The 23,766-nt window shown below is 41.7% G+C and overlaps 1 protein-coding gene across 1 annotated transcript; it reads left to right on the top strand.

The window, feature by feature from the left end:
* The first annotated feature begins 2,821 nt into the window (after positions 1–2,821).
* On the top strand, positions 2,822–22,890 carry LOC134204433 (mitogen-activated protein kinase kinase kinase 4). Its single transcript, XM_062679255.1, has 7 exons — positions 2,822–3,190; positions 17,424–17,606; positions 17,891–21,416; positions 21,480–21,768; positions 21,870–21,976; positions 22,044–22,223; positions 22,288–22,890. The coding sequence occupies exons 1-7, from the start codon at positions 3,111–3,113 to the stop codon at positions 22,378–22,380; spliced, it is 4,458 nt and encodes a 1,485-aa protein (XP_062535239.1). The 5' UTR covers positions 2,822–3,110; the 3' UTR covers positions 22,381–22,890.
* Positions 22,891–23,766: the final 876 nt, after the last annotated feature.

The following is a 23,766-nucleotide window of genomic DNA, read 5'->3' as shown; positions in this document are numbered from 1 at the left end:
CCAAATCCAATCAAATCCAATCAAATCCAATCCAAATCAATCCAAATCCAATCCAAATCAATCCAAATCCAATCCAAATCAATCCAAATCAATCCAAATCAATCAAATCAATCCAAATCAATCAAATCAATCCAAATCCAATCAAATCCAATCCAAATCCAATCAAATCAATCCAAATCAATCAAATCAATCAAATCCAGTCCAAATCCAATCCAAATCCAATCCAAATCAATCCAAATCAATCCAAATCAATCCAAATCCAATCAAATCCAGTCAAATCAATCCAAATCCAATCAAATCCAATCCAAATCAATCCAAATCAATCAAATCAATCCAAATCCAATCCAAATCCAATCCAAATCAATCCAAATCAATCCAAATCAATCCAAATCCAATCCAAATCAATCAAATCAATCCAAATCAATCCAAATCAATCAAATCCAATCCAAATCAATCAAACCAATCCAAATCAATCCAAATCAATCAAATCCAATCAAATCAATCCAAATCAATCAAATCCAATCCAAATCAATCCAAATCCAATCAATCCAATCTAAATCCAATCAAATCAATCGAAATCAATCCAAACCAATCAGTCAATCCAAATCAGTCCAAATCAATCCAAATCCAAACCAAATCAAATCAAATCAATCCAAATCAGTCAAATCCAATCCAAATCAATCCAAATCCAATCCAAATCAATCAAATCCAATCCAAATCCAGTCAAATCAATCCAAATCCAGTCCAAACCAATCCAAATCAATCCAAATCCAATCCAAATCAATCCAAAGATCAGTCCAAATCCAATCGAAATCCAATCGAGTCAATCCAGATCCAATCGAAATCCAATCAGTCAAGTCAATCCAAATCCAGTCCAAATCCAATCCAAATCAATCCAAACCAATCAAATCCAATCGGTCAAATCGAGTCAAATCAATCCAAATCCAGTCAAATCAATCCAAATCCAATCCAAATCCAATCGATCAGTCAAATCCAATCCAAATCCAGTCAGGTCAGTCAAATCCAGTCCAAATCCAGTCCAAAACCAATCCAAATCAATCAAATCCAATCCAAATCAATCCAAATCCAGTCAAATCCAATCCAAATCCAATCAGTCCGATCCAAATCAATCCAAATCCAATCAGTCAATCCAAATCAATCCAAATCCAGTCAAATCAATCCAAATCAATCCAAATCAATCCAAATCAATCCAAATCCAATCAAATCAATCAAATCCAATCGAAATCAATCGAAATCAATCAAGTCAATCAAATCCAATCGAAGATCCAATCCAAATCAATCCAAATCAATCCAAATCCAATCCAAATCAATCCAAATCAATCCAAATCAATCCAAATCCAATCCAAATCAATCCAAATCAATCCAAATCCAATCAAATCAATCAAATCCAATTCAAATCAATCAAATCCAATCCAAATCCAATCAAATCAATCCAAATCAATCCAAATCAATCAAATCCAATCAAATCAATCCAAATCAATCCAAACCAATCAAATCCAATCCAAATCAATCAAATCAATCCAAATCCAATCCAAATCCAATCCAAATCCAATCCAAATCAATCCAAATCAATCCAAATCCAATCCAAATCAATCAAATCAATCCAAATCAATCCAAATCCAATCCAAACCAATCCAAATCAATCCAATCAATCAAATCCAATCAAATCAATCCAAATCAATCCAATCCAAATCTAATCCAAATTCAATTCAAATCCAACCCAAATCCAATCCAAATCCAAATCCAATCCAAATTCAATCCAAATCCAATCCAAATCTAATCCAAATCCAATCCAAATACAATCCAATACAAATCTAATCCAAATCCAATCCATAAAAAAACTAATAAAATACATGAATAATCCATATTAGAAATCGATCGAAAGACCAATTCGAACTCAATTCCGAATCCAAATCACTTTTAAAAACCGAATCTCTTTCTCTTTAGTTTGGTTCGGAATTGAGTTCGAATTGGTCAAGCGATCGATTTCTTATATGGAATATCCATGGATTTTATTTGATTTTTATGGATTGTAAATTATTTTGAAACAACGGTTGTCCTTGGATCTGCATTGGTTTTGGATTCGAATCTTAATTGAATTTGTTTCGGTTCGAATGTGTGAATGTGAATTTGATTTAGGCTGATTTTAGTGAAGTTTTAGTTTGGGCTCAAATTGGATTTAGTTTATACATGGATTGAATTTCAAATGGATTCGAGTTTGGGTTTGCCCTGAAATTGGATTGCATTGGATTTGGATTTTAATTTGATTATGGTTGCTTTCTGGTTTGATTTGAAGTCACTAGATATAAAGTCTGGCGAAGACATTGACAGTTAACGGATCTTCCCATACAAAAGCTAATAATCGTGCGGCTGCTTGAATTTTCTCAAAGTTTGCCAAAATCTAACAAGGTTTCTTTTCTGATTAGAAAATCTAACCGCTTTCACTCCGCCAGATTATCTAGTGACTTTTGTTTGATTTGGATTATGTTCGATTGGAATTGCATTTGATTCGAACTGATTTCTGATTAGATTTAGATATGAAAAATATGTTACGCCTCAGCTCACAAAATAATCTAAGGAATTAGGATTATTCTGGCAGTAACCAATTAGTTTAAGTTCTATTCATTTACACATTCAAATAAACTAATAAACAAATTCTTTTTATAACAAGAATCCTATTCTTCAGTGCTGCCATCGCAACTTTCCAACAGTCCTATCCCTCGACGCGTCACATTGCTGCCATTTCGGTTGTCGTGTGTCTTCTTCAATTTTCCACTTGTTCTGCGCATGTATCGTCTGTTTCGTGCAATCGGTCCCTGGCAGTGAAAGTGTCAGATAAATTTTACTCTTCGGCCGAGAAGGCCTAGTTTTCGTGTCGTGTTTGGACCCATAAGTGAAGTCCAGCTTTGTTTGTTTTCGATGTGTCTGATCTGGTCCAAGCATCCAGCCATCACCGGACATTATCTGTGCTAGAAAAGTCACGCGAACCAGGACGGCATACAGTGTTCCGAAAAAAAAACTAATTCGCGGATTTTCCGATGGTGATTGCGTCGTACGGCGAATTTTGAAATTCGTTTGCAGATAGAAAAATGGCCGATTCTGATTGGAAGAGCCGTGTGGGAATTGATATCAATTTCAGTTCTGGCGACGAAGACGACGATGATAGCAGGTAAGAAATAGTGGAGAAGTGTGCACCATTGGCGAACCCGTGTCCGGATAATTGCGGATTAGGAGAAAAATAAACAAAAATGGCACTGTAAAAGTGGGTTCGCACGCTCGCTACGTGCTACCCCGATGGCCTTCTTTCGAAGTTGTGGCAATGAACTTTTCTGGTGGAACGACAAGGTGACAGCCTGATGCAACATGTTGGAATAACCAGTTTCACCCTAAATCAGCACATTTTTCCAGCGGGCGGCTGTTTCGACATAGGAGGATAATTGCTGTCTGCAGCAAAAAAAAAATCGCTGTGGGATGCTTATTTGTCCGAGTTCGACATTACGCTTTGCGACGAGTATCTTAATTTGTTTGTATAATGATAAGGCTTGGCACCATGATTGATAGTGGAACAGAGAACGAGATTACTAGTCGCAAATTACGACGTTCGGCGATTTCATTGCTAGTTCGATGTGTTACATATGGTAGTTTTGGTTATCCACTTCGAGCATTTTAATGGTTCAGTGAGAATTACAATGTGTTGGTGTCTGTTTTGATTTGTGATAAAGGCTTACAATGGATGATTTCCGGGAAACAAAAATGGCTTTGACCGACCTTGGCCACACGGGAGCCGTCGTTTAACACCTGACTTGATTGGAGTTGACTGGAGAACTGGATGAAAGCAGTTACAAAAAAATGCCCAATCTAAAGTTAGACGAGAATCTGGACGTATCTACTTAATACCGCCTAAAAAGCCAGACCGGAACATATCAGAGCTACACACGACCAGACAGGCGTTCTCAATTTCTTTAAAACGAGCGACACCTACAAGACCTTGATCACGGTCGATCACCTGTTATGCAATTGTCTAGAGCTTGAGCGAGTACACACTAATACAGTACGGGTTTGATAGTATCCGGCCCTATTTAGGTAATTCAAGGTAGATCGTATTGCTCTTAATAAAGAGGCTTTTTTAAATTTATATTACCTAAGCGAAATTCCTATTGAAACGTTGACTTGGTTTGGTAAAGTAAGCGTAACACTGGAAGGAATTCATGGATGGAAATAACTTCCTAAACAAAGACTTGTGTCCATATTATAAAATATGTAATCTGCTAGAGAGAAAAAAAAAACGTTATGATTCAGTGTCATCACGAGATTTTGGTATGCTAGATTACTGAGGCGAATTAGTCATCTATGTCAACACAAAAGCAGAGCAGCAGGGTGACCATGTGCGGCATAAGACACACAGGCTTGGACTTCGCGTCAGATGGGACGCTACAAAGACATTATGTGATGGTCCAATGAAATAGAAGGTTGGCACCAGCCAAATAAATGATTTATTAAACACATTATTATGAACAGTGTAGAAGTAGATACTTGGAGGATGATCAGGTGGTAGCCAATTAATGGAAGGATGTGCAAGCTGAGACCATTCATGTACTTTTGCACAGTTAGAACAGATCTGTGACGGATGTCTACTGCGAGACGTGAAAATCGATATCGACGACAAGGATTAAAAATAAATTCTCTGATATCATGAACGTCCTCATATACCACACTTATCGACCACCTCTTGGTGTCAGTATGCTTACACTCAAAGCTCTCGACGATGTGCAATACGCGTGAAAATCGTCCCCAGCTCCGAGTTTATCCCAATACTCATTCTGGATTCGTTTAACCATCACTCGCTGTGTATGTGTATGATATTCCGGCACACTCGTACTTCCGTAGCAATTCCAACTTCCATCAGCGTAGGCTTCCAACTTTTGTTTAACAACGATATCTGTGGACGATGTGTGATGTCCTTCCCTCATGCGTCCACCAGTCTGTTAGGTATAGAAGCGGAAACATGCGAATAGAATGCGCTGCGGTGCCATCTGGATAGAGATGCGGCATTGGAGATTCTATGGCTGTTCCTGTCTACTCGCATGTCGTAGAGCTCCGAGCCTTCCTTAATGATGAGGCCGATGAGCATAATGCCTGTGACCACGCAGGCTACGTCTTGAGATTCGATGTGGGATGCACTGATCACGCGGAGGCACATCAGTCTGTATAATGCACTCTTCACTAAGCGCCGTGATCCAGGATGGATCACCGAATCTAACCCAACAAACATTGGAAGTTCAATCAAAGTTAATTGCCTATATTACGGGTGTTAAACCACCCGACATGGACATTAATTTACAATGTTTTGAAAACTCAGATGTGAATATGTACATTATGTGGATGATTTTCATTTGAAAAATGTATTGGAGGTGGCCACTTTCCTTTCGATGAGACTCGAACCCAGAGGGTCGTGGGTTTGAATCCCATCGTATTTTCTGTATTTTCAAAACATTGGAAGTTGAAAAAGCGCTTATTTAGCCAAAAATAGTATTCTTCAGCTAAAAAACTAGCTTATACAGCATGTATTGTTTGTTGCGATCATCATTTCGAATTGCTTCAACGTTATCTTGGAGACGATCTTGTAATTGTCGACGTTGTTTTACGCCTCCTGCACCGATTGGCGATTATTGGCTACGATTATCTACGTCCTATGGGACTCAAGTCAATGCTTCCAAGTTAATGTGAAAGTAAAGAGTGTGACGCTCAGTTCAACATTTTCGATAAACTTACCACTCGCCACTTTTAAAGTTGCGGTCGAGACCTTATCTGGCTATGGATCTTCCTTTGTGTTCAGTAATCTTGCCGCCATCGTCATTTCCTCTTTCGGGCCCTTAAACAGGTCGTGCAAAAATCTGTGATTTGCTTACTCTTCCTATGGGTCTGTCGTCTGTTGTTCCTCGGTTGAGCCTTTCTCGGCATGGTGATAGGACTTCTTTCCGCTTCAGTCCAAGTATTAACCAGGGTTTACTTTAAGCTCTGGATCAATCGATCGAAGAACATCTTTCTTAGAGTTTAAATACAACTTGATTCCTTTCGACTTTGATAATGAATCCGCCCCCTGGATGTCCAGTTAGACTTGTTTAGCTAATTTGAATAAAACTTCGAGATGGCTCAAGTCGATTTAGTGTTTTGGGTTATTTTCAACTTTGAATAAAAACCAACAAGAAATACAAACGCCAAAAACTACCGCAACAACCTCTATACGGAAGCATTTGGTGTGCTTTACAAGTCTTGTGAACATTGCGAATCGTTCCGCTCACGTTTTGACCATATTAAAGTGACTTTGGAGCTTTTAAGTGCAAAAAACCCTTTTTTCCCAAAAAGTCGTTGTTTTACAAAATTCTTGAATTTATGGCAAATTATTGCTAATTTATTATATTATTATTGCGCTTTTTTCCCTGGACTTTTTAGTTATATAGTTGCCAATGTGCGATTTTTTGTTAAATTCTTAAAAATCAGAAGCTGAACATTTGTTTTAACTTTGCACGCTAGGATTTTCTTAAACAAGTTGTTCGACCAAAGAAGCTTTGATTTCAAATTTGGAAGTCGTTTGTTGTAAGCATCAAATATCATACGATTTGATTTATGTTTTGTTCGAAGAACTTGTTTGAAGAAATCTTAACGATTTTTAAGAATTTGACGAAAAATCGCACCTTGGCAAATATATTACTCAAAGGTCCAGGGAAAATAGACGAATAATAATATCACAAATTAGCAATGATTTGCCATAAATTCAAGAATTTTGTAGAACAACGACTTTTAAAGGAAACAGTGTTTTTTGCACTTAAAAGCTCCAAAATCACTTGAAGATATAGTTGGAAGAGTACCACGATGGCAGTCAATATGGCACCGGACCTTCCACGGGTCAATACCACACCTCCCGCACTCCTCTCCCACCAATATTCGAATGCATCGAACAGCACCGAACAAAAGTTTGATATTCAAATTACTAACCTGCTCACAGCATATTTATTTACTTTCCGTGATAATGAACATATTTCTTCATTGCATTTCGGCTCGAATTATAGCATAAATCAGCAGATTCGTGCCTATTCAATAGCCGTTCGCGATTTGGTGGGCTTATCACTGCACTTCACTTCTTCTCAAACGGCAAAGGGAAAAAATCAAGTTTTCACACACTTTTCCGCCCATGAGCAGCCCGAAATGTTGATGAAATTCCAATTAAACATCACTTTTTGAAATCAGTCACTTGTTTGAAGCGAAAACTTAATAAAAACCGCTATTTTTGACCGAAAAAAAAACACTAAAAACGGATCGCGGAGCGAATGTAAACACCGACACCGGCAGCAGCAAACTAATATTTAGGGTGGCTCAAAAATTATTTTGCTCCACCACGCTCAGTCGAATATGTTTCATATTCTGGGTGTCTTCCAATGGTTTGGGCTGGTTTGAATAGGGGGTTACCGTGCACAGGTCGTTTCAAGTTTCTATGAGAGTTGATATGGCGAGGTTGAATTTTACATTATTCTGATTGTGGCGCTTCGTCATTGGGCCCTGGCGAGGGGGGAGACCATATGACTGGATGAAATATTCAAGAGCTTTGACTCCATAGACAATGCATATTGAATTGTCGTTCCGATAGTTGGGAGTCGATTCTAATCGAGGTTGCGAATCCTTAGCATGATAATTAGGCTTCTCAGAAAGCATCAGTGAAACGTGTAATTCAACAAAATAGCCAGAATTTGTCTGTGATATCTATCGCACCAGGAGCAGATACTTCGTTACGTAATCAATGAATCTTTCCAATGTGCGGTTTTCATTCAACTATGTGGATTCTCTTTTGGCCAGCGTTTGGAGGATAGGCACTGTAGCCAATGCAATGAATGGTTCAGTTTCCCATATTAGCTTTCATACAAACTTGAACCGGCTTTTGCTCAATCAGTTTTTGTTGAAATCGGCTTTTGGAGGACATGGGACGGAATTGTAAGCCCCTGGCTGCTCAATGGGAATATATGTTGGGGAAACACTGCCGAGCACGGGGTCGCTTATTACTCGTCGCACTGTCATAAACCCTTACAACACTCCTTCGGCACTCACCAGATCAGAAGCTGGATTCTGGACGTCGATTGTCAAACTCCGGTACTCATAACAAGAAGAATAAATCAAGGTGAAAAAGGTTCTCTTATAGCGGACCAGCCAGACCAAAAACTGGGAACCTCAATTCAGGCAACACGAAAATTGTAAATTAATCAAAAGAGCATATAGAATGTTTGGGAGTGAGTCTTAAATGAAGCCAACTACCATTTTAAGCTTACATTCTAAATTTATTTACCCTCGCAGGGGCATGAATGGTAATAGAGAGTTTTTTTTACATTGGTGTACTTGCGGTTCAGATGACTACGTTGGCTAGCTTGGTGGTGTGACCGGCCGGGCGCCGGGATAACTGGACGAAACGGCGGTTCGTCTCGGTGGTTGATGATGGTAGGCGATGGCGAGCGGTGGTGTCAGGCAACTATGCTGAATGCCGATCACTGACAGGTCGCCAACGAAGCGGGTTGGCCACGGATGGATTTTCCGGATGAGTCGGCTGGCTTTCTAAGCGGATTGGCCGAACTGATGAGGCGATTTGGCCCCGATCGGGCATCGAACTGGGGCTCTCGAGGCGGATTGGCTGGATGATGAAGCGGGTTGGCCGGACTGGAGGCTCTCGAGACGAATTGGCCAGACGATGAAGCGAGTTGGCCGGACTGAAGGGTCTCGCGACGGATTGGCCAGACGAGGAAGCGGATTGGCCGGACGATGTAGCGGGTTGGCCGGACTGAGGTCTCTCGAGACGGATTAACCACCAAACAGCAAGAACCGCCTGATTTCCCAATTGAGGCCACGTGGTATTTTGAGCTTGATTCCAGGATGGCGTCAGGAGAATTTCGGTGCTTCAGTGGCTCGCTTCTGACCAGCGGGTAATCAATGGCCTAGGTCTGGTCTCTAACCTCGGAACTCCTGCTGACCGTTACCGGAAATCCCAAATGGACTCCAGACGTTCAAAAGACAAAAGAAAAGGACCAGTTCTGAACCTTCACATGGGAAATTAGAACCACAAATACTTCATTTTGCACCACCTTACACACCGCACAAATATTGTGAATTTACTCGATTGCTGGATTTCTCCGATTACTTTTTTGAGTTGCAAAGTAATCGTTATAATACGAGGGATACATGAATGATGTGTGATTTTGCAATTTATGAACAATATATTTAAATTGACGCTAAAATACGTTTGCTAGATAAGTGCAGATTACAATAAATACTCGTCTGTCTTTGACATATTTATTTTCTTTTGTAATAATACTATACTATCTTTTTTGGTGATAATGTATTATTAAACATAAAAAAATATCTCTTCATTAATTTATAATTGCGTGTTCAGTCACCCCTCGGTTGAGTGCGAGTTTTCACAACAACAACAAGTGTTCAAGAGCTGACTTTTCTCGTTCGATGTAAATAAACATTTCTCTTGGCTCTGCTGGTAGTTCATTATTTATAGAAATTATCTATCCCAGATAGTTATATGCTATTATTTTCAGATTCTATTCATGGAAATGGAGGAGCTGAATAGCCACGACAATGATCAAAATACAAATAGCTACCACAACGTCGAATATTTGGAGCTACGAAGTTTGTCGGAACCGGGATCGGACAGGCAACATAGTTTTGAAGATCTTCCAAGTGGGAATGATTCCAAGAACCTTTTAAACCTGAATAGTCCCGTAAGATAACCGCACGATGTCGATAGGTTCAGCATTTCTGAGTGTTCATACCCTCAGGTGGAAGCAACAACGGAATTCAATGTGACAATGAACAAACCAGCAAAGAAATTTAAACGGTACACTTTTCATTTCGTTGGCATTTTTTACGTCCGATGTTTCAAGACCCAGCGGTTGTCGGAACCAGTATTCACGATGGACATTTTTGGAGCACCATTGAGGAGCTCTTTCAAAGCATATGGCGAAAAAGTTGTTCCTTTGTATCACGTGAAGTGATCGTAAATGCAACCACCGAGAATAAATCCGTATTTTGGTCTACGAAGGAAAAACCGGATTTCAACGATTTGAATAAGTTTGTTGTACTTCGCCATCCAAAAACAAAAAAGCTGTATTCGGTAGAAGATTTGCGAGAAGGCTCTAAAATTTTGAGCGGGTGGCGGGGAAAACACATTCAAATACATGTCTACAAGTATTCCATCGCAGTTACTTCGAGCACCATTTGGGACATAGTGAACAGAAGCTTACTGCAACCAGAGAAAACAGATCGTTCTGGTGCTGCAACATCGGAAGAGTTATTCGAATATACCCAAGAACTGAAAACGATTCATTGCCACTATACTGCATTGCATTCATCGTGGACGAGGTGGGCGAATTTCATCCTTGCACAGCCATGGGACCAACATGACAATCTTCTCCATGAAGCCCCCAGATGAATATCTTCACTTATTCCGAGCACCACCCATATCCGAAGGAAGTCAATTAGAAGTGGCGCGTCGAGGATATCAAGTTGCTATGAGCATTTGCAACAGTATGACATCTGAAGTTGATCAATTGTGTTCTGTAGTGGATATGCTTATGTCTCAGGCCTCTACTGTCCAATTGCTTGCACATCAATTGAAGGCGAAGGTTAATTCATCTCGCTCGCTACTGGATGCAATGCAGAATTCAATGCCACCAGAGGAATCGGAATTCAGCAAGAAACTGGCCGCTTAAATCAGACGTAGATCATCAGTCAATCGATGAACATTACATGCTACAAAATGTATATTTTAAGTTAATAAAGATTTGATAATATCATAGCATACCTCGGAATTTATTTCACTTTGTTTTTATATCGGTTGTTACAACTATTCATGTTCTTCCTACAGTGGAATTGAACGTTCCTCCTGGAGAGAAACCGCACTTTCGGAACAAATTGGTACAGTCATATTTAGTAAATTTTGTGATGGCCGCCTCAACAATCAGATACAATGGAGTATTATCATTTTCTCTGTAGTGTCGCCTAATGTACCGCTTTATCAGACCGAAAACTATTTCTATGGGATTGTAGAAAGGGCAATAGGGAGGCAGAAAAACTGGAATGATTCCCAAGGAACGCAAATATTGTGTGATTTTCTTATCGCAATGTATGCGTGCACCGTCCATAATCCATACTGAATATTGACCAGGATATGTCCTAACTTTTCCATTCAGCAAAGCCATTTTCCTACATGAATCTGTCGTGTGAAAGTTCCTTCAGTCCCATATGACTCAAGTATTCCACGATGACCCAAGAAGCATAAAGCTGACACTCTGGGTCGGCGCCGAAATTCACCTTTATAAACGACCTTCTGTCCAATCGATCCATATCCGTGAGCTCTCCACATATCGCGGTTGTCAAACGACACTTCGTCGAGGAATACGAGTTGAGGATAGTCCCACTGGAAGCATGACATTTCACTGCTAAATTTAGCGATTTCACTGCCACGGATTTGCATAGCTCTGCGCTCAAGAACCTTCCACGACATACCATTTGCGTGCAAGATCTTACAAATCGAGGATGTACTAATAGACATACCGAAATAAGACCTGAACTTTAGTTGCACTTCGTCTAGGTACATTATGGGGCATCGTTCAAACAGATCCAGTATCCATTTCCGCTTTGCTTGGTCAAATTTTGGAAAATTCACCTGTCGATTTCTTTTCCCAAAACCTCCGTTACGCTCGTATTCGGTTACCCAGGAAGTAATAGTGGTTTTCGATTTGCAGTAGAGTATGGAGAGGTGCGATCGCTTCATTCCAAGCACATAATATGCATAAAGACAATGATTATTATTTATTTATTCAGACTAAGGCCGAAGTGGCCTGTGCGGTATATAAGAGTCTTCTCCATTCGGCTCGGTCCATGGCTACACGTCGCCAACCACGCAGTCTACGGAAGGTCCGCAATCAACCTGATCGATCCACCTTGCCCGCTGCGCACCTCGCCTTCTTGTACCCGTCGGATCGTTGTCGAGAACCATTTTCACCGGGTTATTGTCTGACATTCTGGCTACGTGCCCGGCCCACCGCAGTCGTCCGATTTTCGCGGTGTGAACGATGGATGGTTCTCCCAACAGCTGATGCAACTCGTGGTTCATTCGCCTCCTCCACGTACCGTCCGCCATCTGCACCCCACCACAGATGGTACGCAGCACTTTCCTTTCGAAAACTCCGAGTGCGCGTTGGTCCTCCACGAGCATCGTCCAGGTCTCGTGTCCGTAGAGGACTACCGGTCTAATGAGCGTTTTGTAGATTGTCAGTTTGGTACGGCGGCGAACTCTATTCGATCGGAGCGTCTTGCGGAGTCCAAAGTATGTACGATTTCCAGCCACTATACGTCTCCGAATTTCTCTGCTGGTATCATTTTCGGCAGTCACCAGTGAGTACACAGTACACAAATTCTTCTACCACCTCGATTTCGTCACCACCGATGCCAACTCGCGGTGTGTGGCTCACATTGTCTTCTCTTGAACCTCTTCCTATCATGTACTTCGTCTTCGACGTGTTGATGACTAGTCCGATTCGCTTAGCTTCCCTCTTCAGTCTGATGTAGGCTTCCTCCATCTTCTCAAAGTTACGTGCCATAATATCTATGTCGTCGGCAAAGCCAAATATAAAGACAATGATATTTGGTATTAATACTTGCTCTTTTATTCCGAACATTTTCCAGAATCGCGGAACACATTATCACAGACAAACAGACGTAACTCTTCATATAAATTGTTCGAAAAATTATCGTCATACCTTTTTCAGAGAACACTATGCCATCTATTATCAGAATCGCGAGAAACACAGTCGACCATGATTATTATCCATTTGACCTTTCCTCCTAACGCATACTTCTATATGAATCATCATCATCATCGTCATCAACATATAAAACATTCAGCAACATATACACTAGTCAAATGTCAAAGCGATTGAGCACTAGCGCCTCTCTTGGCACAATCGCGTAACACAGATGAATCAACCGTTAAAGACGTGAACGATGTTGAAATGCGAAGTGTTACGTCTGTTTGTCTGTGGTATAGGTATATAGAAAAAAAATCAATACAAACCCGATGTTTAACGAATGTAACCCTTCGGCTCAAAATTTGGCTACCCTTCCAAGCATAACCCAAATTTGAGTCGGTGGGTTACGTACGACCTTAACCAAAAGATATTTTAGTTACTAAATAAAGATTGTCGCTGTCGTCGCTGTCCGGAACATCTTTTGCTGGCGAGGATAGGGGAGCTAAATGTCAAAGAAGAAAAATCCATACGATTTGACAGCTTAGTACCCAACATGTTCCGGACAGCAGAACAAAGGGAACCGAAGCGACAATCTTTATCTAGTAACCAAAATATCTTTTCCTTAGCCCGAACCGCTGTCAATGAGTGTGAGTGCGAGTGCCTAAGACGAATACAACTGTCTTAAACGGGTGGCTCTGCGCATTTTTCGTGACAGCTAAGGATTCAGCCAGAGTCTATTATATAGAGTTACGCAAAGAGGATCTTCTTACACTTATTCTGAATGATGCTCTTGTTATTCTGTTGCCAACTTTCACTTTTGTTCAACCCTTCCCGTTTAGATGTAGACTAAATAAATGAAATGAAGAATAAGAAGAAGAAGAAGAATGAATCCGGCACATAGAAACATGCCGATTTTAGTTGCGCCAAATGCTCATTTAAGGTCACTCCTGACGGAATCCAAGTTTCAAAGTGCTCGCGTTTTCGGGGGCACACCGCTCGATACGGAGGCGGCGCACAACTATCATTTTTGTTGATTTAGCTTTGCTGTGTCGCAGCATGCGTGAAAAAATAAAAATGATGGTTGTGTGTTGCTTCCGTATCGAGTGGTGTGCCCCCGAAAACGCGAGCACTTTCAAACTTGGATTCCGTCAGGAGTGACCTTAACGGCGGATAGTTTTGAGCAATGAACTAAATTTTTTTATACAAAAGTGTTGAGTATCCATCATTTTTCATACAAGTTCATGTTTCTTACAGAGTGTCTTTGTAACGGCCACTTAATTATGTTAATCACAGAATTATGGTTTTTCACAACAGTCTTGTAACACAGGTAACAGATATTTAGGCTAGAACAAATTTTATTGAAAATCCTGTGTAAACTTTTCAATTGTTATACGTTGGCCCACTACTGACATCTACTCAACTGATTGCGGCAGTACATACAGACCTGGGTGCTGCGGATAGAGCCGCTTTTCTGCGCTCAAGCGAGCAGAGGGATATTTTGAAATCACTCCCATAAACAAAATTATTTTGCAGTTACTTGGCTGTCAAACACTTCCCGCTCTTCAAATTTCTCTTTCCACGCTGCATAAGGGCGCACAAATGCGCTAGACTCTACATGACTTTACGATTGTTTACATACATTCATGCTCCAATCAGCTGCTGAATCTCGTGAAATTTCGTAACGAGTGCTTTTTAATTGCATTCCCACAAATTTTCCACTCGGAATATAATGTGAGAATATTTGTTGCAAAGAATACAAAACTCAAACAAATAAACAAAGTTTATTTTTATGTTTTCCCAAAATAATAACAATACTTCTCAATATTAGATCAGAAACGAACATAACCACAATCTTCAATGTTTGGCTCCGACACAATAGATAATTTTGGCTTCAGTTTGACAACCAAATCGATTCTATCCGCACCACCCAGATACAGACGCAGCTGATTAACAAGCGTTGAACGCAGCCAATGCATTTGACAGCCGCATTCTGGCTGCGTTTTCAATAACAATGATCTTTGCGCCATCTCCAATCGATTGCCAAACGCGGTCCCAATTTAAAATACAATTGAATTGCGGATATTTACACACGATCGCATGCCAGCCTCAATATCTGTTATCTGTGCTTGTACCAACACCGTCATCAAGAATGTCTTCATCGCCACCAGTGAAATCAAATTTGGGCGAATTGCGCACCCAGAGACAATAGACCACCGATGAGATTTGGGGAAAGATAAAGGAACGAAGTGAAGCCACATCCGCGACAGAGCGAACAAAAGCCAGAGGAGTTTGAGTCTTAGCCCGTCAACCAAGATTTTTTTATGTACAGGTTATCCGACTTGTCAATATCCCCAACTCAGCCATCTTGGATTTTTGTATGGAATTTATGCTCGTTTGTTAACGTTTAGCCCTGAAAATGTATGTTCCTTCCCCGCGCTGGTTATACCCATCTACTGACGAAGTCGGATAACCTGTACATAAAAAATCTTGCCGTCAACGATGTTCGGCTCTGGAAAAGGAAGTGAAATACTCGTTTGGGCCGATGCCCACGTAGCGTTTTTCAACGCTGCGTGCACGTGGCGTTGAAAAACGCAGGTGTGCATCGGTGCGGCCACGCTGCGTTACCGCTTTTTCCCGATGCACACATGCGTCCTTTTAACGCCGTGTGCACGCAGCGTTGAAAAGACGCTACGTGAGTATCGAGCCTTTGACGGAACAAACGAGTGTGGGCAGACACTCTGTCCGACGAACGAGTGATAATCGCAGCAACCGGGGATATCGCCTCCTCTATGATATTTCACTAGGCTTGAACAGGACGAAGATGAATGCCGAAGCAAAACACACATGTTGAGCAAATATCGACATATAAGAGTTACTTCAACAAAATCACATGAATAATTCTGGCCTGCGCAGTAAATGAATGATTTTTCCATTCCGCTTAGTCCATGGCTGCACGACACCATACACAAAATCTACGAACTGTCCGCAAATCTCCTTCCACCCCCACCATAAATAAAATAATGCAATAAATAACATCCTTATCCATTGTTTCTTTATTTCTCAAACCTGATTTTAAATCTTTGGTGTGATATGATCTAGGTGTGGTATCCCCAATCTAGACCTCACACGAATAGCTAGCAAAGAAATTGTAAATAAAGGCCATGATATTGCTTTTGGAACTTCAGCATATTAGATTCTTCGATTAATACTTTACCTGGGGTACATGTTTATAGGTGTTGGTTTCAGCTGGTTTCCCTTGGTACATAGTTTGTAGTTTTACAGGCGTTTGCAACAAACGATTCCAGACACTGTTAGGATAGAGCCACACGTCCCGCTATTGCCAATATCCGATGTAACATTATCTGTAATTCCGTACGAGGTATTCCCACGAGGAACGTAGATTTCTTAGAAGTCCGGTCCAACTAACTGAGAACTGCGAATTCAAAACGATAGCAGGGTAACGTTCCAGTTCAAGAACCACCTCAGTAGCGAAAATAATCCTGGCCAACGGTTCTTACTCGACAGTACTTTACACTCTACCAACACAACTTAAAAGAGCAAAAAGTCAACCAGAAAAGGAAGTAGTGTCAAGACTTCTGGTGTACCTATTTTTTGCGTGTTTCGGGAGTAGTTTGCAACCTCTGTTTTATTTCCACACTTCTATCGGCACTGGCGCTAACCACAGTATCTAAATAGAAAATCAGACAAAAATGTACCCACTTGCTATTAGTGGCTGTATCGTTACTCCTAGCGTTTGCTACTCCTGCAATATTCGGGACTGTTCTAGCCACTCCTGTTGACTTCGATTATGCCTCCTAGTAACGGCTGCTTTGGCAGTACTTCAGCGCAAACTTCAGAAGTCTACATGAGCAGGCTATGACGACATCACGTTTTCATTAGTTTTAAACTGAATTTCATCAAAGGTAACTAGCCAATATGAAGCTCCCCAAAGATCTACTTTGTCATGGTCGTTCAAATCTAAACGACTTGGTTCACCACCAGTTCTACGATTTCCCAAAACTGACGCAACATTTGACCGCTTTACACACTGACATTTCGACTATTTCAAGTGCAAATATGAAACAAAATTGCAGCTTCATTCCAGTGCTTACCCGTTAGTAGAGAAACGTCGACTCAGCTAGCATTCCGCTGTATACGTGATTTGTTAAACTCAATTAGCTTCATTAGATGCAATTATCACCCGCCGATGAACTTTCGAATCACACTATACTGAGGGAGCACATTATTCAGGACCCGATCGCCAAAATCAGTCTCCGATAGGCGTTTTTGATCGATTGTTTTCCTGCCGTCTCTGTCGCACTCCCAGCACCTAGCGATAAGAATGGGCTACCTAGTGCCCATGAAGTTTGCATTTTGGGGGGATTCACTACATTGTCGTTGTGTGAAGTCCACGATAGATAAGATAAGATTCCTAAGTTTCGCCTGTTTGACCATGCGAAAAGCCGATTTCCTTCTACATTCGTATCACATTTATCTGGCTGTGAAGTTGCGTGGCTCCACACGGGTTCGATGTGAATTACATTTATTTCCTTATTTAGAAGTATTTTTGTGTCAATACTAAACGAGCCTTCCGATTTACAGCAGCACGGTGGTAATCCCATCCTTTGACGACGCGGATTTCGGTGGTTGTTCCCACTCGCTGGACATCGAAGACACGCTCCGGGCTTCTTCGGTAGACGACGTACTCAGCCAGTACGAACAGTATGGTAGCACGCCCCCTCGGACCAGAATAAAGAACAAAAGCAGAAGTTCCAGACAAAGAATGTGAGTATATCTGAGGGATTTGCAATGGAATTTTTTATTTCAAAATGACCGTACCGTGGTCATCCGCCATATTGGATTTCGTTCGGGGGACAACGATTTCGCGCGATGTTTGGTTGTTGTTGTGCACACCTCTGATGGAATCGAACCAAACATGGGTAACTGGAAATATTTTGTTCAGTCATTCGACTCGTGAACGGCAGTTGAAATGCACTTCAGATAAGATATATTGATGGATATCGTGTAAATATTTTTATTGGTTCTTTCGTCTCTTTTCTTGTTTTTAGGGAGGGTCCAGTAAAAATGCGAACCGGTGGACGACTGGCGCGGCCACGTGCCGATCGACGCAACACAGTTGACTGTGCGATTCTCAATCAGTTGATTATGGAACCGAATGGGGAGGAAAAAACGCGTAGCGATAAGAGATCGACGCAATTGCTGCGTGAATCGGAGCGTGAGATAAAAATGGCCGCTGCAGTGAATACAGTGTTTACAAGAAATTCGGTCAATTTCGGTCCTACGGTAGGATCGATAGAAGAGCGTGCGGAAAGTATGCCCATTACAAATGTGACCACGGGGGTAACACCGGCAGTAGTTCCAGCGCTGATCGAATCGTGTAACCGATTTATGAGCGTCAAATCACGCCCAATAGGCTGTAGGACGTCTGCTCCACCGTCGGCGTTTGCAAACTTCAGGGAATGTTCCATGCAGTCCACAGTGACTGACATTCCTCAGAATCGAATCGCTTTCCACGATACGTTTTCCAACCTGATCAAACTCGGCAGCATCGATAAGGATCGCACCAACCGGAACGTAATCTCGACAGAGGAGAGGCTTTGGCAGACGCATGCCAACGATCTGATATGGCTGGAGCTGCAAGCGTGGCATGCCGATCGAACTGTTGACCAGCAGGATAAAATCCTCTGTCAAGCTAGAAATGAGATTGATGGGTTGTTAGAAGAAATTATGAATTTCCGCTTTCAGCGACATCTTGCCAGAATGAATAGTGATTTGAGTTTAACCGACAGTGGATTTGGATCTGACGCCACTGCTTCAACGGGTAACGCAGAATCCTGTCGTCAGTTCTGCTTTGGGTGTCTTTCTATGTATTGCAAAGATTGTTTGGAAATCCAAACAATCGCACTGAAACAAGTGGAGGATCTGTTGCTACGGTTGGAGTCCAAAGAAAGCCTATTTCCATCGTCTAAAGCCATGGGCGTTTCATTTCCCATTTATCAAAGTGAGGAATTTGTTGGGAGAGTGAAGGCCATGTGTTTGTGGTACAACATGACCAAACAACACAGGCTAACGCTACTCATACTGGGAAAGCTGTTGGCTCGGCTGCAGGGTAGTAAGAAGCCGTATCATTGGCCTATCATGGAGACCGACAGTTCGACCACATCCTCGATTCAGGAGGAAAACGGCGATACAACCGACAGTGGACAAGCCCCAGAAGCAAGTTCAGCTTCGTCCGGTAGCTGTAGTGGCAGACGAGTTCAGTTTATTGACGAAGGCAGCCCCTCGGAAAGTGCAAACAGTGATGAGTCAGGGCGCGAATACTCAGACATTGAAGATTTATCTATACGACAACACTACTCCTACACTGGGGAATCAGAGATGAGTCAATACATAAATACGTTGAACTTCTACAGCGTAAACTCAATAACGGAGGCGGCCGCACATACTGGTGATAATTCCACGTCGCTGTACCGAAAGTATATTGAGAACGTCCTGAAAACCCGAGGGCTGGGAAAATCGCTCACATTTCTGCACCGTTTGCATAACGTCGTGTTGAGAAAAGCCCAGCTGACGCTCGAAAAACCAGGCATACAAGAACAGGAGGATGACTACCTGTTCGGCGAAGATGACATTCCCTGCATCGAACCGCCACTCGAAAAGGTTCAGGAGAGCGAATTGCGCCGTTACGGGGCTTGGAGCGACGAAGCCAAGAAGTTGAGTCTTCCATCGTACGTTTCGGCTTTCATCTTTCTGTCGCTCATTCCGTTGGAGGTGATCCAGGAATTCCTCAAAATGCGACTGGAAACAAAACCAGTGCAGCCAAATCCGCTCAGTCTTGAGCAGCACATCAAGGAACTCAAAGAAGGCCTTACGCTGGCCATGATCCATCGCGATCGCTTCCAGAAGCACATCAATACGGCGCTGTACGATCGCGAATCGGAGCTGGATAAGTACATGTCGGTGCTGGAAACGTTCGACGGTACGGTGAAGAAAATCTTCGAGTTGTATCTGGAGTTTGCCGAACAGTGGATTTTGGTAGCCACCCCGGAACGAAATCAAAAGTCAGCGTTGGACGAAGAGTGGCGATTTACGAAGTTACTTTGTCCGATGATTCCAGGACAGCATGCAACCGCTGCCAAGCGGTTTTGTAATATTGTAGAAAAGGTGCTGGAGAATACCGGCAGGAAGATGTACTCACGCTTGCGTGATTTGGAGGATCAGATCAAATTGATCGACCACAGTGATAGTGATAAGTGGGATAGGAAGTGGCAGTTTTTGGCTCTGTGCCGGAAGACTCAGGATGTGTTCACCTTTGCGCGTGAGAAAACAATGAAAACGATGGCCTTCACCAAGGGACTGTTTCGTGATTTGGAAAATGTAGACTTCCATAGGGATCATTGTGATGAGGATCACGACGAAGGGGTTGTGTTAAGGAACTCTGTCAAGCACGGAAAAAGCCCAGTGTGCCAAGAAGTAGTGGATTGTTTACGTTTACTGAAGAAAAATGCCTTATTGTTTAGAAACAAGTTGACAACTGTAATCGAGAATCTACAAAACGAGTGCCATGTTCGCAACATGGCCGATATGGACGAAATGGATCGAATCGCTGTTTTGTCCAGGACGCGTGAAATTTTACACCAAGGGTACAAATTTGGGTTCGAGTACCACAAAGATCTGGCAAGGCTCTACGAAGCCAGAGCCGAAAACTGTCGAGATCTGGAAAGTGAGCTTAAGTTGTCTACCGCGATTGTCCATTTCGCCAAACTGTGGATGAAATTCGTCATGGAGCGCTGTGAGCGTGGTCGCGGGCTACGACCTCGATGGGCCAACCAAGGCTTGGAGTTTCTGATCTCTGCTTGTGATCCGCAGTGCACCAGTCACCTCAGCAATGTCGAGTTCGAAGATCTCAAGTCCAAAATGGATGCCTGTATTTCGCATGTAATCGGCAGCATTCGAGAACCGGAGCGAATTCGTCGATCACCACGCTCGAGAAAGAGCTCGCCATCCCCCTCACCATCGCAGGGTCGATGCTCGATCCCCAACCTCAACTCAACGAAACCATTCCAGAACCAGCTCAGTTTACGTGAAGATTCGGTGATGTTGCGTCCACACAATCTGATCGATACCAGTGACATCTACCGAAAACAAACATCGTACGAAGGCGGGCAAGATATAAAAATTCGTGTGCCGACCAGCACGTTGATTGGGACGAAGCCGCTGCGTCAGCTGCGAGTACGTGACGCCATCAACAAGCTCGATAACGAGCTGAATGAGAAGTTACGTGAACGCAGCTTGATTGGAAACGTCAAAGAGATAAGCTACTGTGATAAGGCGTTGAACCGGGCCCGCAGCGTGAACTTCAGCTGGCATCGCGGAATTAAAATAGGTCAAGGACGGTTCGGTAAGGTGTACACTGCTGTGAACAACTCGACGGGTGAGCTCATGGCGATGAAGGAGATTGCCATCCAGCCGGGCGAGACAAGTGCAATCCGAAAGGTCGCCGAGGAGCTGAAGATATTCGAAGGAATAAACCATCGGAATCTGGTGAAGTACTATGGCGTCGAGGTTCACAGGGTTAGTGTTTGGTGGTTTTAAACAAAAATGTGGGACTGTCATTCAAATGGTTCATATTTCCAGGAGGAGTTACTCATTTTTATGGAACTGTGTCCTGAGGGTACGCTGGAAAGTTTGGTTGAGATGAATGGTGGACTTCCTGAGGCGCAAACGCGACGTTACACGATACAGTTGCTGTCGGGTGTGAAGGAACTGCATCGTCACGGTGTTGTGCATCGGGATATCAAAACGGCGAACATTTTTCTTACCAAAGATGGAAATTGTTTGAAACTGGGAGACTTTGGATCTGCCGTCAAAATACAGGCGCATACCACGATGCCGGGAGAGCTGAAGGGATACGTCGGAACGCAAGGTAATTGATTAGAAATTTTGTATTTTTGTTTGTCATTAAATTACATTCCTGACTGAAACTATTTGGCCTGATTGTGTAATCTGAACATTTTTTTTGCCTAGCTTACATGGCCCCGGAGGTGTTCACTAAAACCAATAGCGAAGGTCACGGACGAGCTGCTGACATGTGGTCCGTAGGTTGCGTCGTCATTGAAATGGCCAGTGGCAAGGTATGTTTAAAACCATGGAATACCAATTTAGAGTGATCTTATCCCTATTTTTTTAAATTATTTTTAGCGCCCGTGGTATCAATTCGACTCCAATTTCCAAATCATGTTCAAGGTAGGCATGGGAGAGTCTCCGGAAATTCCCGACTGCCTATCCGAAGAAGGCCACGACTTTGTCGAATGCTGCTTGGAGCATGATCCCAAGGAACGTCGAACAGCCGTAGAGCTTCTTCATCATAATTTCTGTAAAGTATGTATTTGTTTCGTGCTCTTATCAATCATGATAATTACATTTGAGTTGTATCGACTTCTAGGTCAGCGACGATAGTATCGAGGATTCGGAAGTGAAAGAGTTGCGGCGTTCTTTCCGCCGCAATCTACCGTCCATATCGTCAGGCACCGCTTGATAGACGCCTGAATAAGTCCCAAAAGAAGGTGTAAGATAAAACAAATAGCTGCATGTATAATTATTAGTCACTTTATTGTTTCAAACGCGTACACAAACAATTACGAGTATCTTGAAGACTGTTCAGTATTGGAGCTGTAACGAGCGATCAAAGGAGAAGGACATTACTACTTAATCTCATGTTAAGGGCAAACTACCTACGTACTGTTTCCGTCGAGTGGACACATAAACCGACACACACATACACACATATGCTTCTAACATTCCAAAGATTCTACGGCTAGAAGTCGTCGATTCATGAATACTTACACACATATATATGGGAGGAGCTAAGTCAATTTCATTGAGCAGCATTGGAATAAAATTCGACACCGCAAACAAATACAAGTGCGATAAGTGTAAGTGCTGGATAGTTTAAAATTTGTTATTGAGGGTGGATACTCATCCATACACAAACAGTACTGTTATTAGATGTTTTATATTTAATACACATAAGTAACTTCAAATGTAATTTTTCATCGAGGGAATTTTCTTTCTAAAACAGCCGAAACTCAGTGATTTCGTGTCTCTGCTCACGGTGATTTTTAATGCTGATTATTTAATACTGGTACTTCATACCTGACAGGCTCGGTATTGTACAGTACGTTCTACCAACTTAAGGTGCTGCCATTCTATTTAGTTATGATAATTGTTCCATGTGGTTTCATTTTTCTGAAGGATTGGTCTATGAAAGAATCATTATTGAATATTCATTTTGAAGACTCGTGATCGTGAGACTTTTCCATGTTTTTATACCTGTTTTTTCGTAGCTCCCATTGAGTTTTTGTTTGTTGTTTTCGACATTTGCGACAAGTTTGCTGGATTTTTATTTTTTGAGACTGATGACGTGGGACAATTTTTTTTCTATAGAACGGCAGTACGGTGAATTGAAACAAACCATCTATTCTAAATCTAACGATCACAATCCGATTATAACTTTAGCAGTTTTCTGATTCGTCACTCAACATGTCATATATAATTTTTAATTTCACTTTTAGTTGATTTGTAACATTTAAACTAATTTAATACTTTTACAACATAACTTTTTAAGCGTTGTTTGATTAATCATAATATTTAAAGCATTATTTCCATTAATGATTACTTATATTAGACTAATATATAAATTATTCATAATATTAGTATCTAACGATTATTCTACCACCATACTGGAACAACTCTGATGATCTCTTCTTGAGGATAATTGTAAATAAATTCTATTTTTATAGGTCATAGGTTTTTATTCTATTCCTAGAACTGATCAAAGCGATGATCAATGCATGTGTTGATACAAACGAATTAGTGTTGTATGCTTTAGCGAAAATATGTTACTGGGCAGCAAAAAAAATCC

The sequence above is a fragment of the Armigeres subalbatus genome, chromosome 1 (assembly GCF_024139115.2).
Source record: "Armigeres subalbatus isolate Guangzhou_Male chromosome 1, GZ_Asu_2, whole genome shotgun sequence".
Taxonomy (NCBI): domain Eukaryota; kingdom Metazoa; phylum Arthropoda; class Insecta; order Diptera; family Culicidae; genus Armigeres; species Armigeres subalbatus.
Note: the sequence above shows the minus strand (reverse complement) of the source record. Positions and strands in the feature narration are given on the sequence as shown.

Bases quoted from the DNA above. Each gene is read 5' to 3' on its own strand.
- LOC134204433 (XM_062679255.1), top strand. From the start codon at position 3,111: ATGGCCGATTCTGATTGGAAGAGCCGTGTGGGAATTGATATCAATTTC. The intron at 17,607-17,890 runs GTGAGTATATCT...TCTTGTTTTTAG, and splicing joins AGAAGTTCCAGACAAAGAAT to GGAGGGTCCAGTAAAAATGC. The intron at 22,224-22,287 runs GTATGTATTTGT...ATCGACTTCTAG, and splicing joins TTCATCATAATTTCTGTAAA to GTCAGCGACGATAGTATCGA.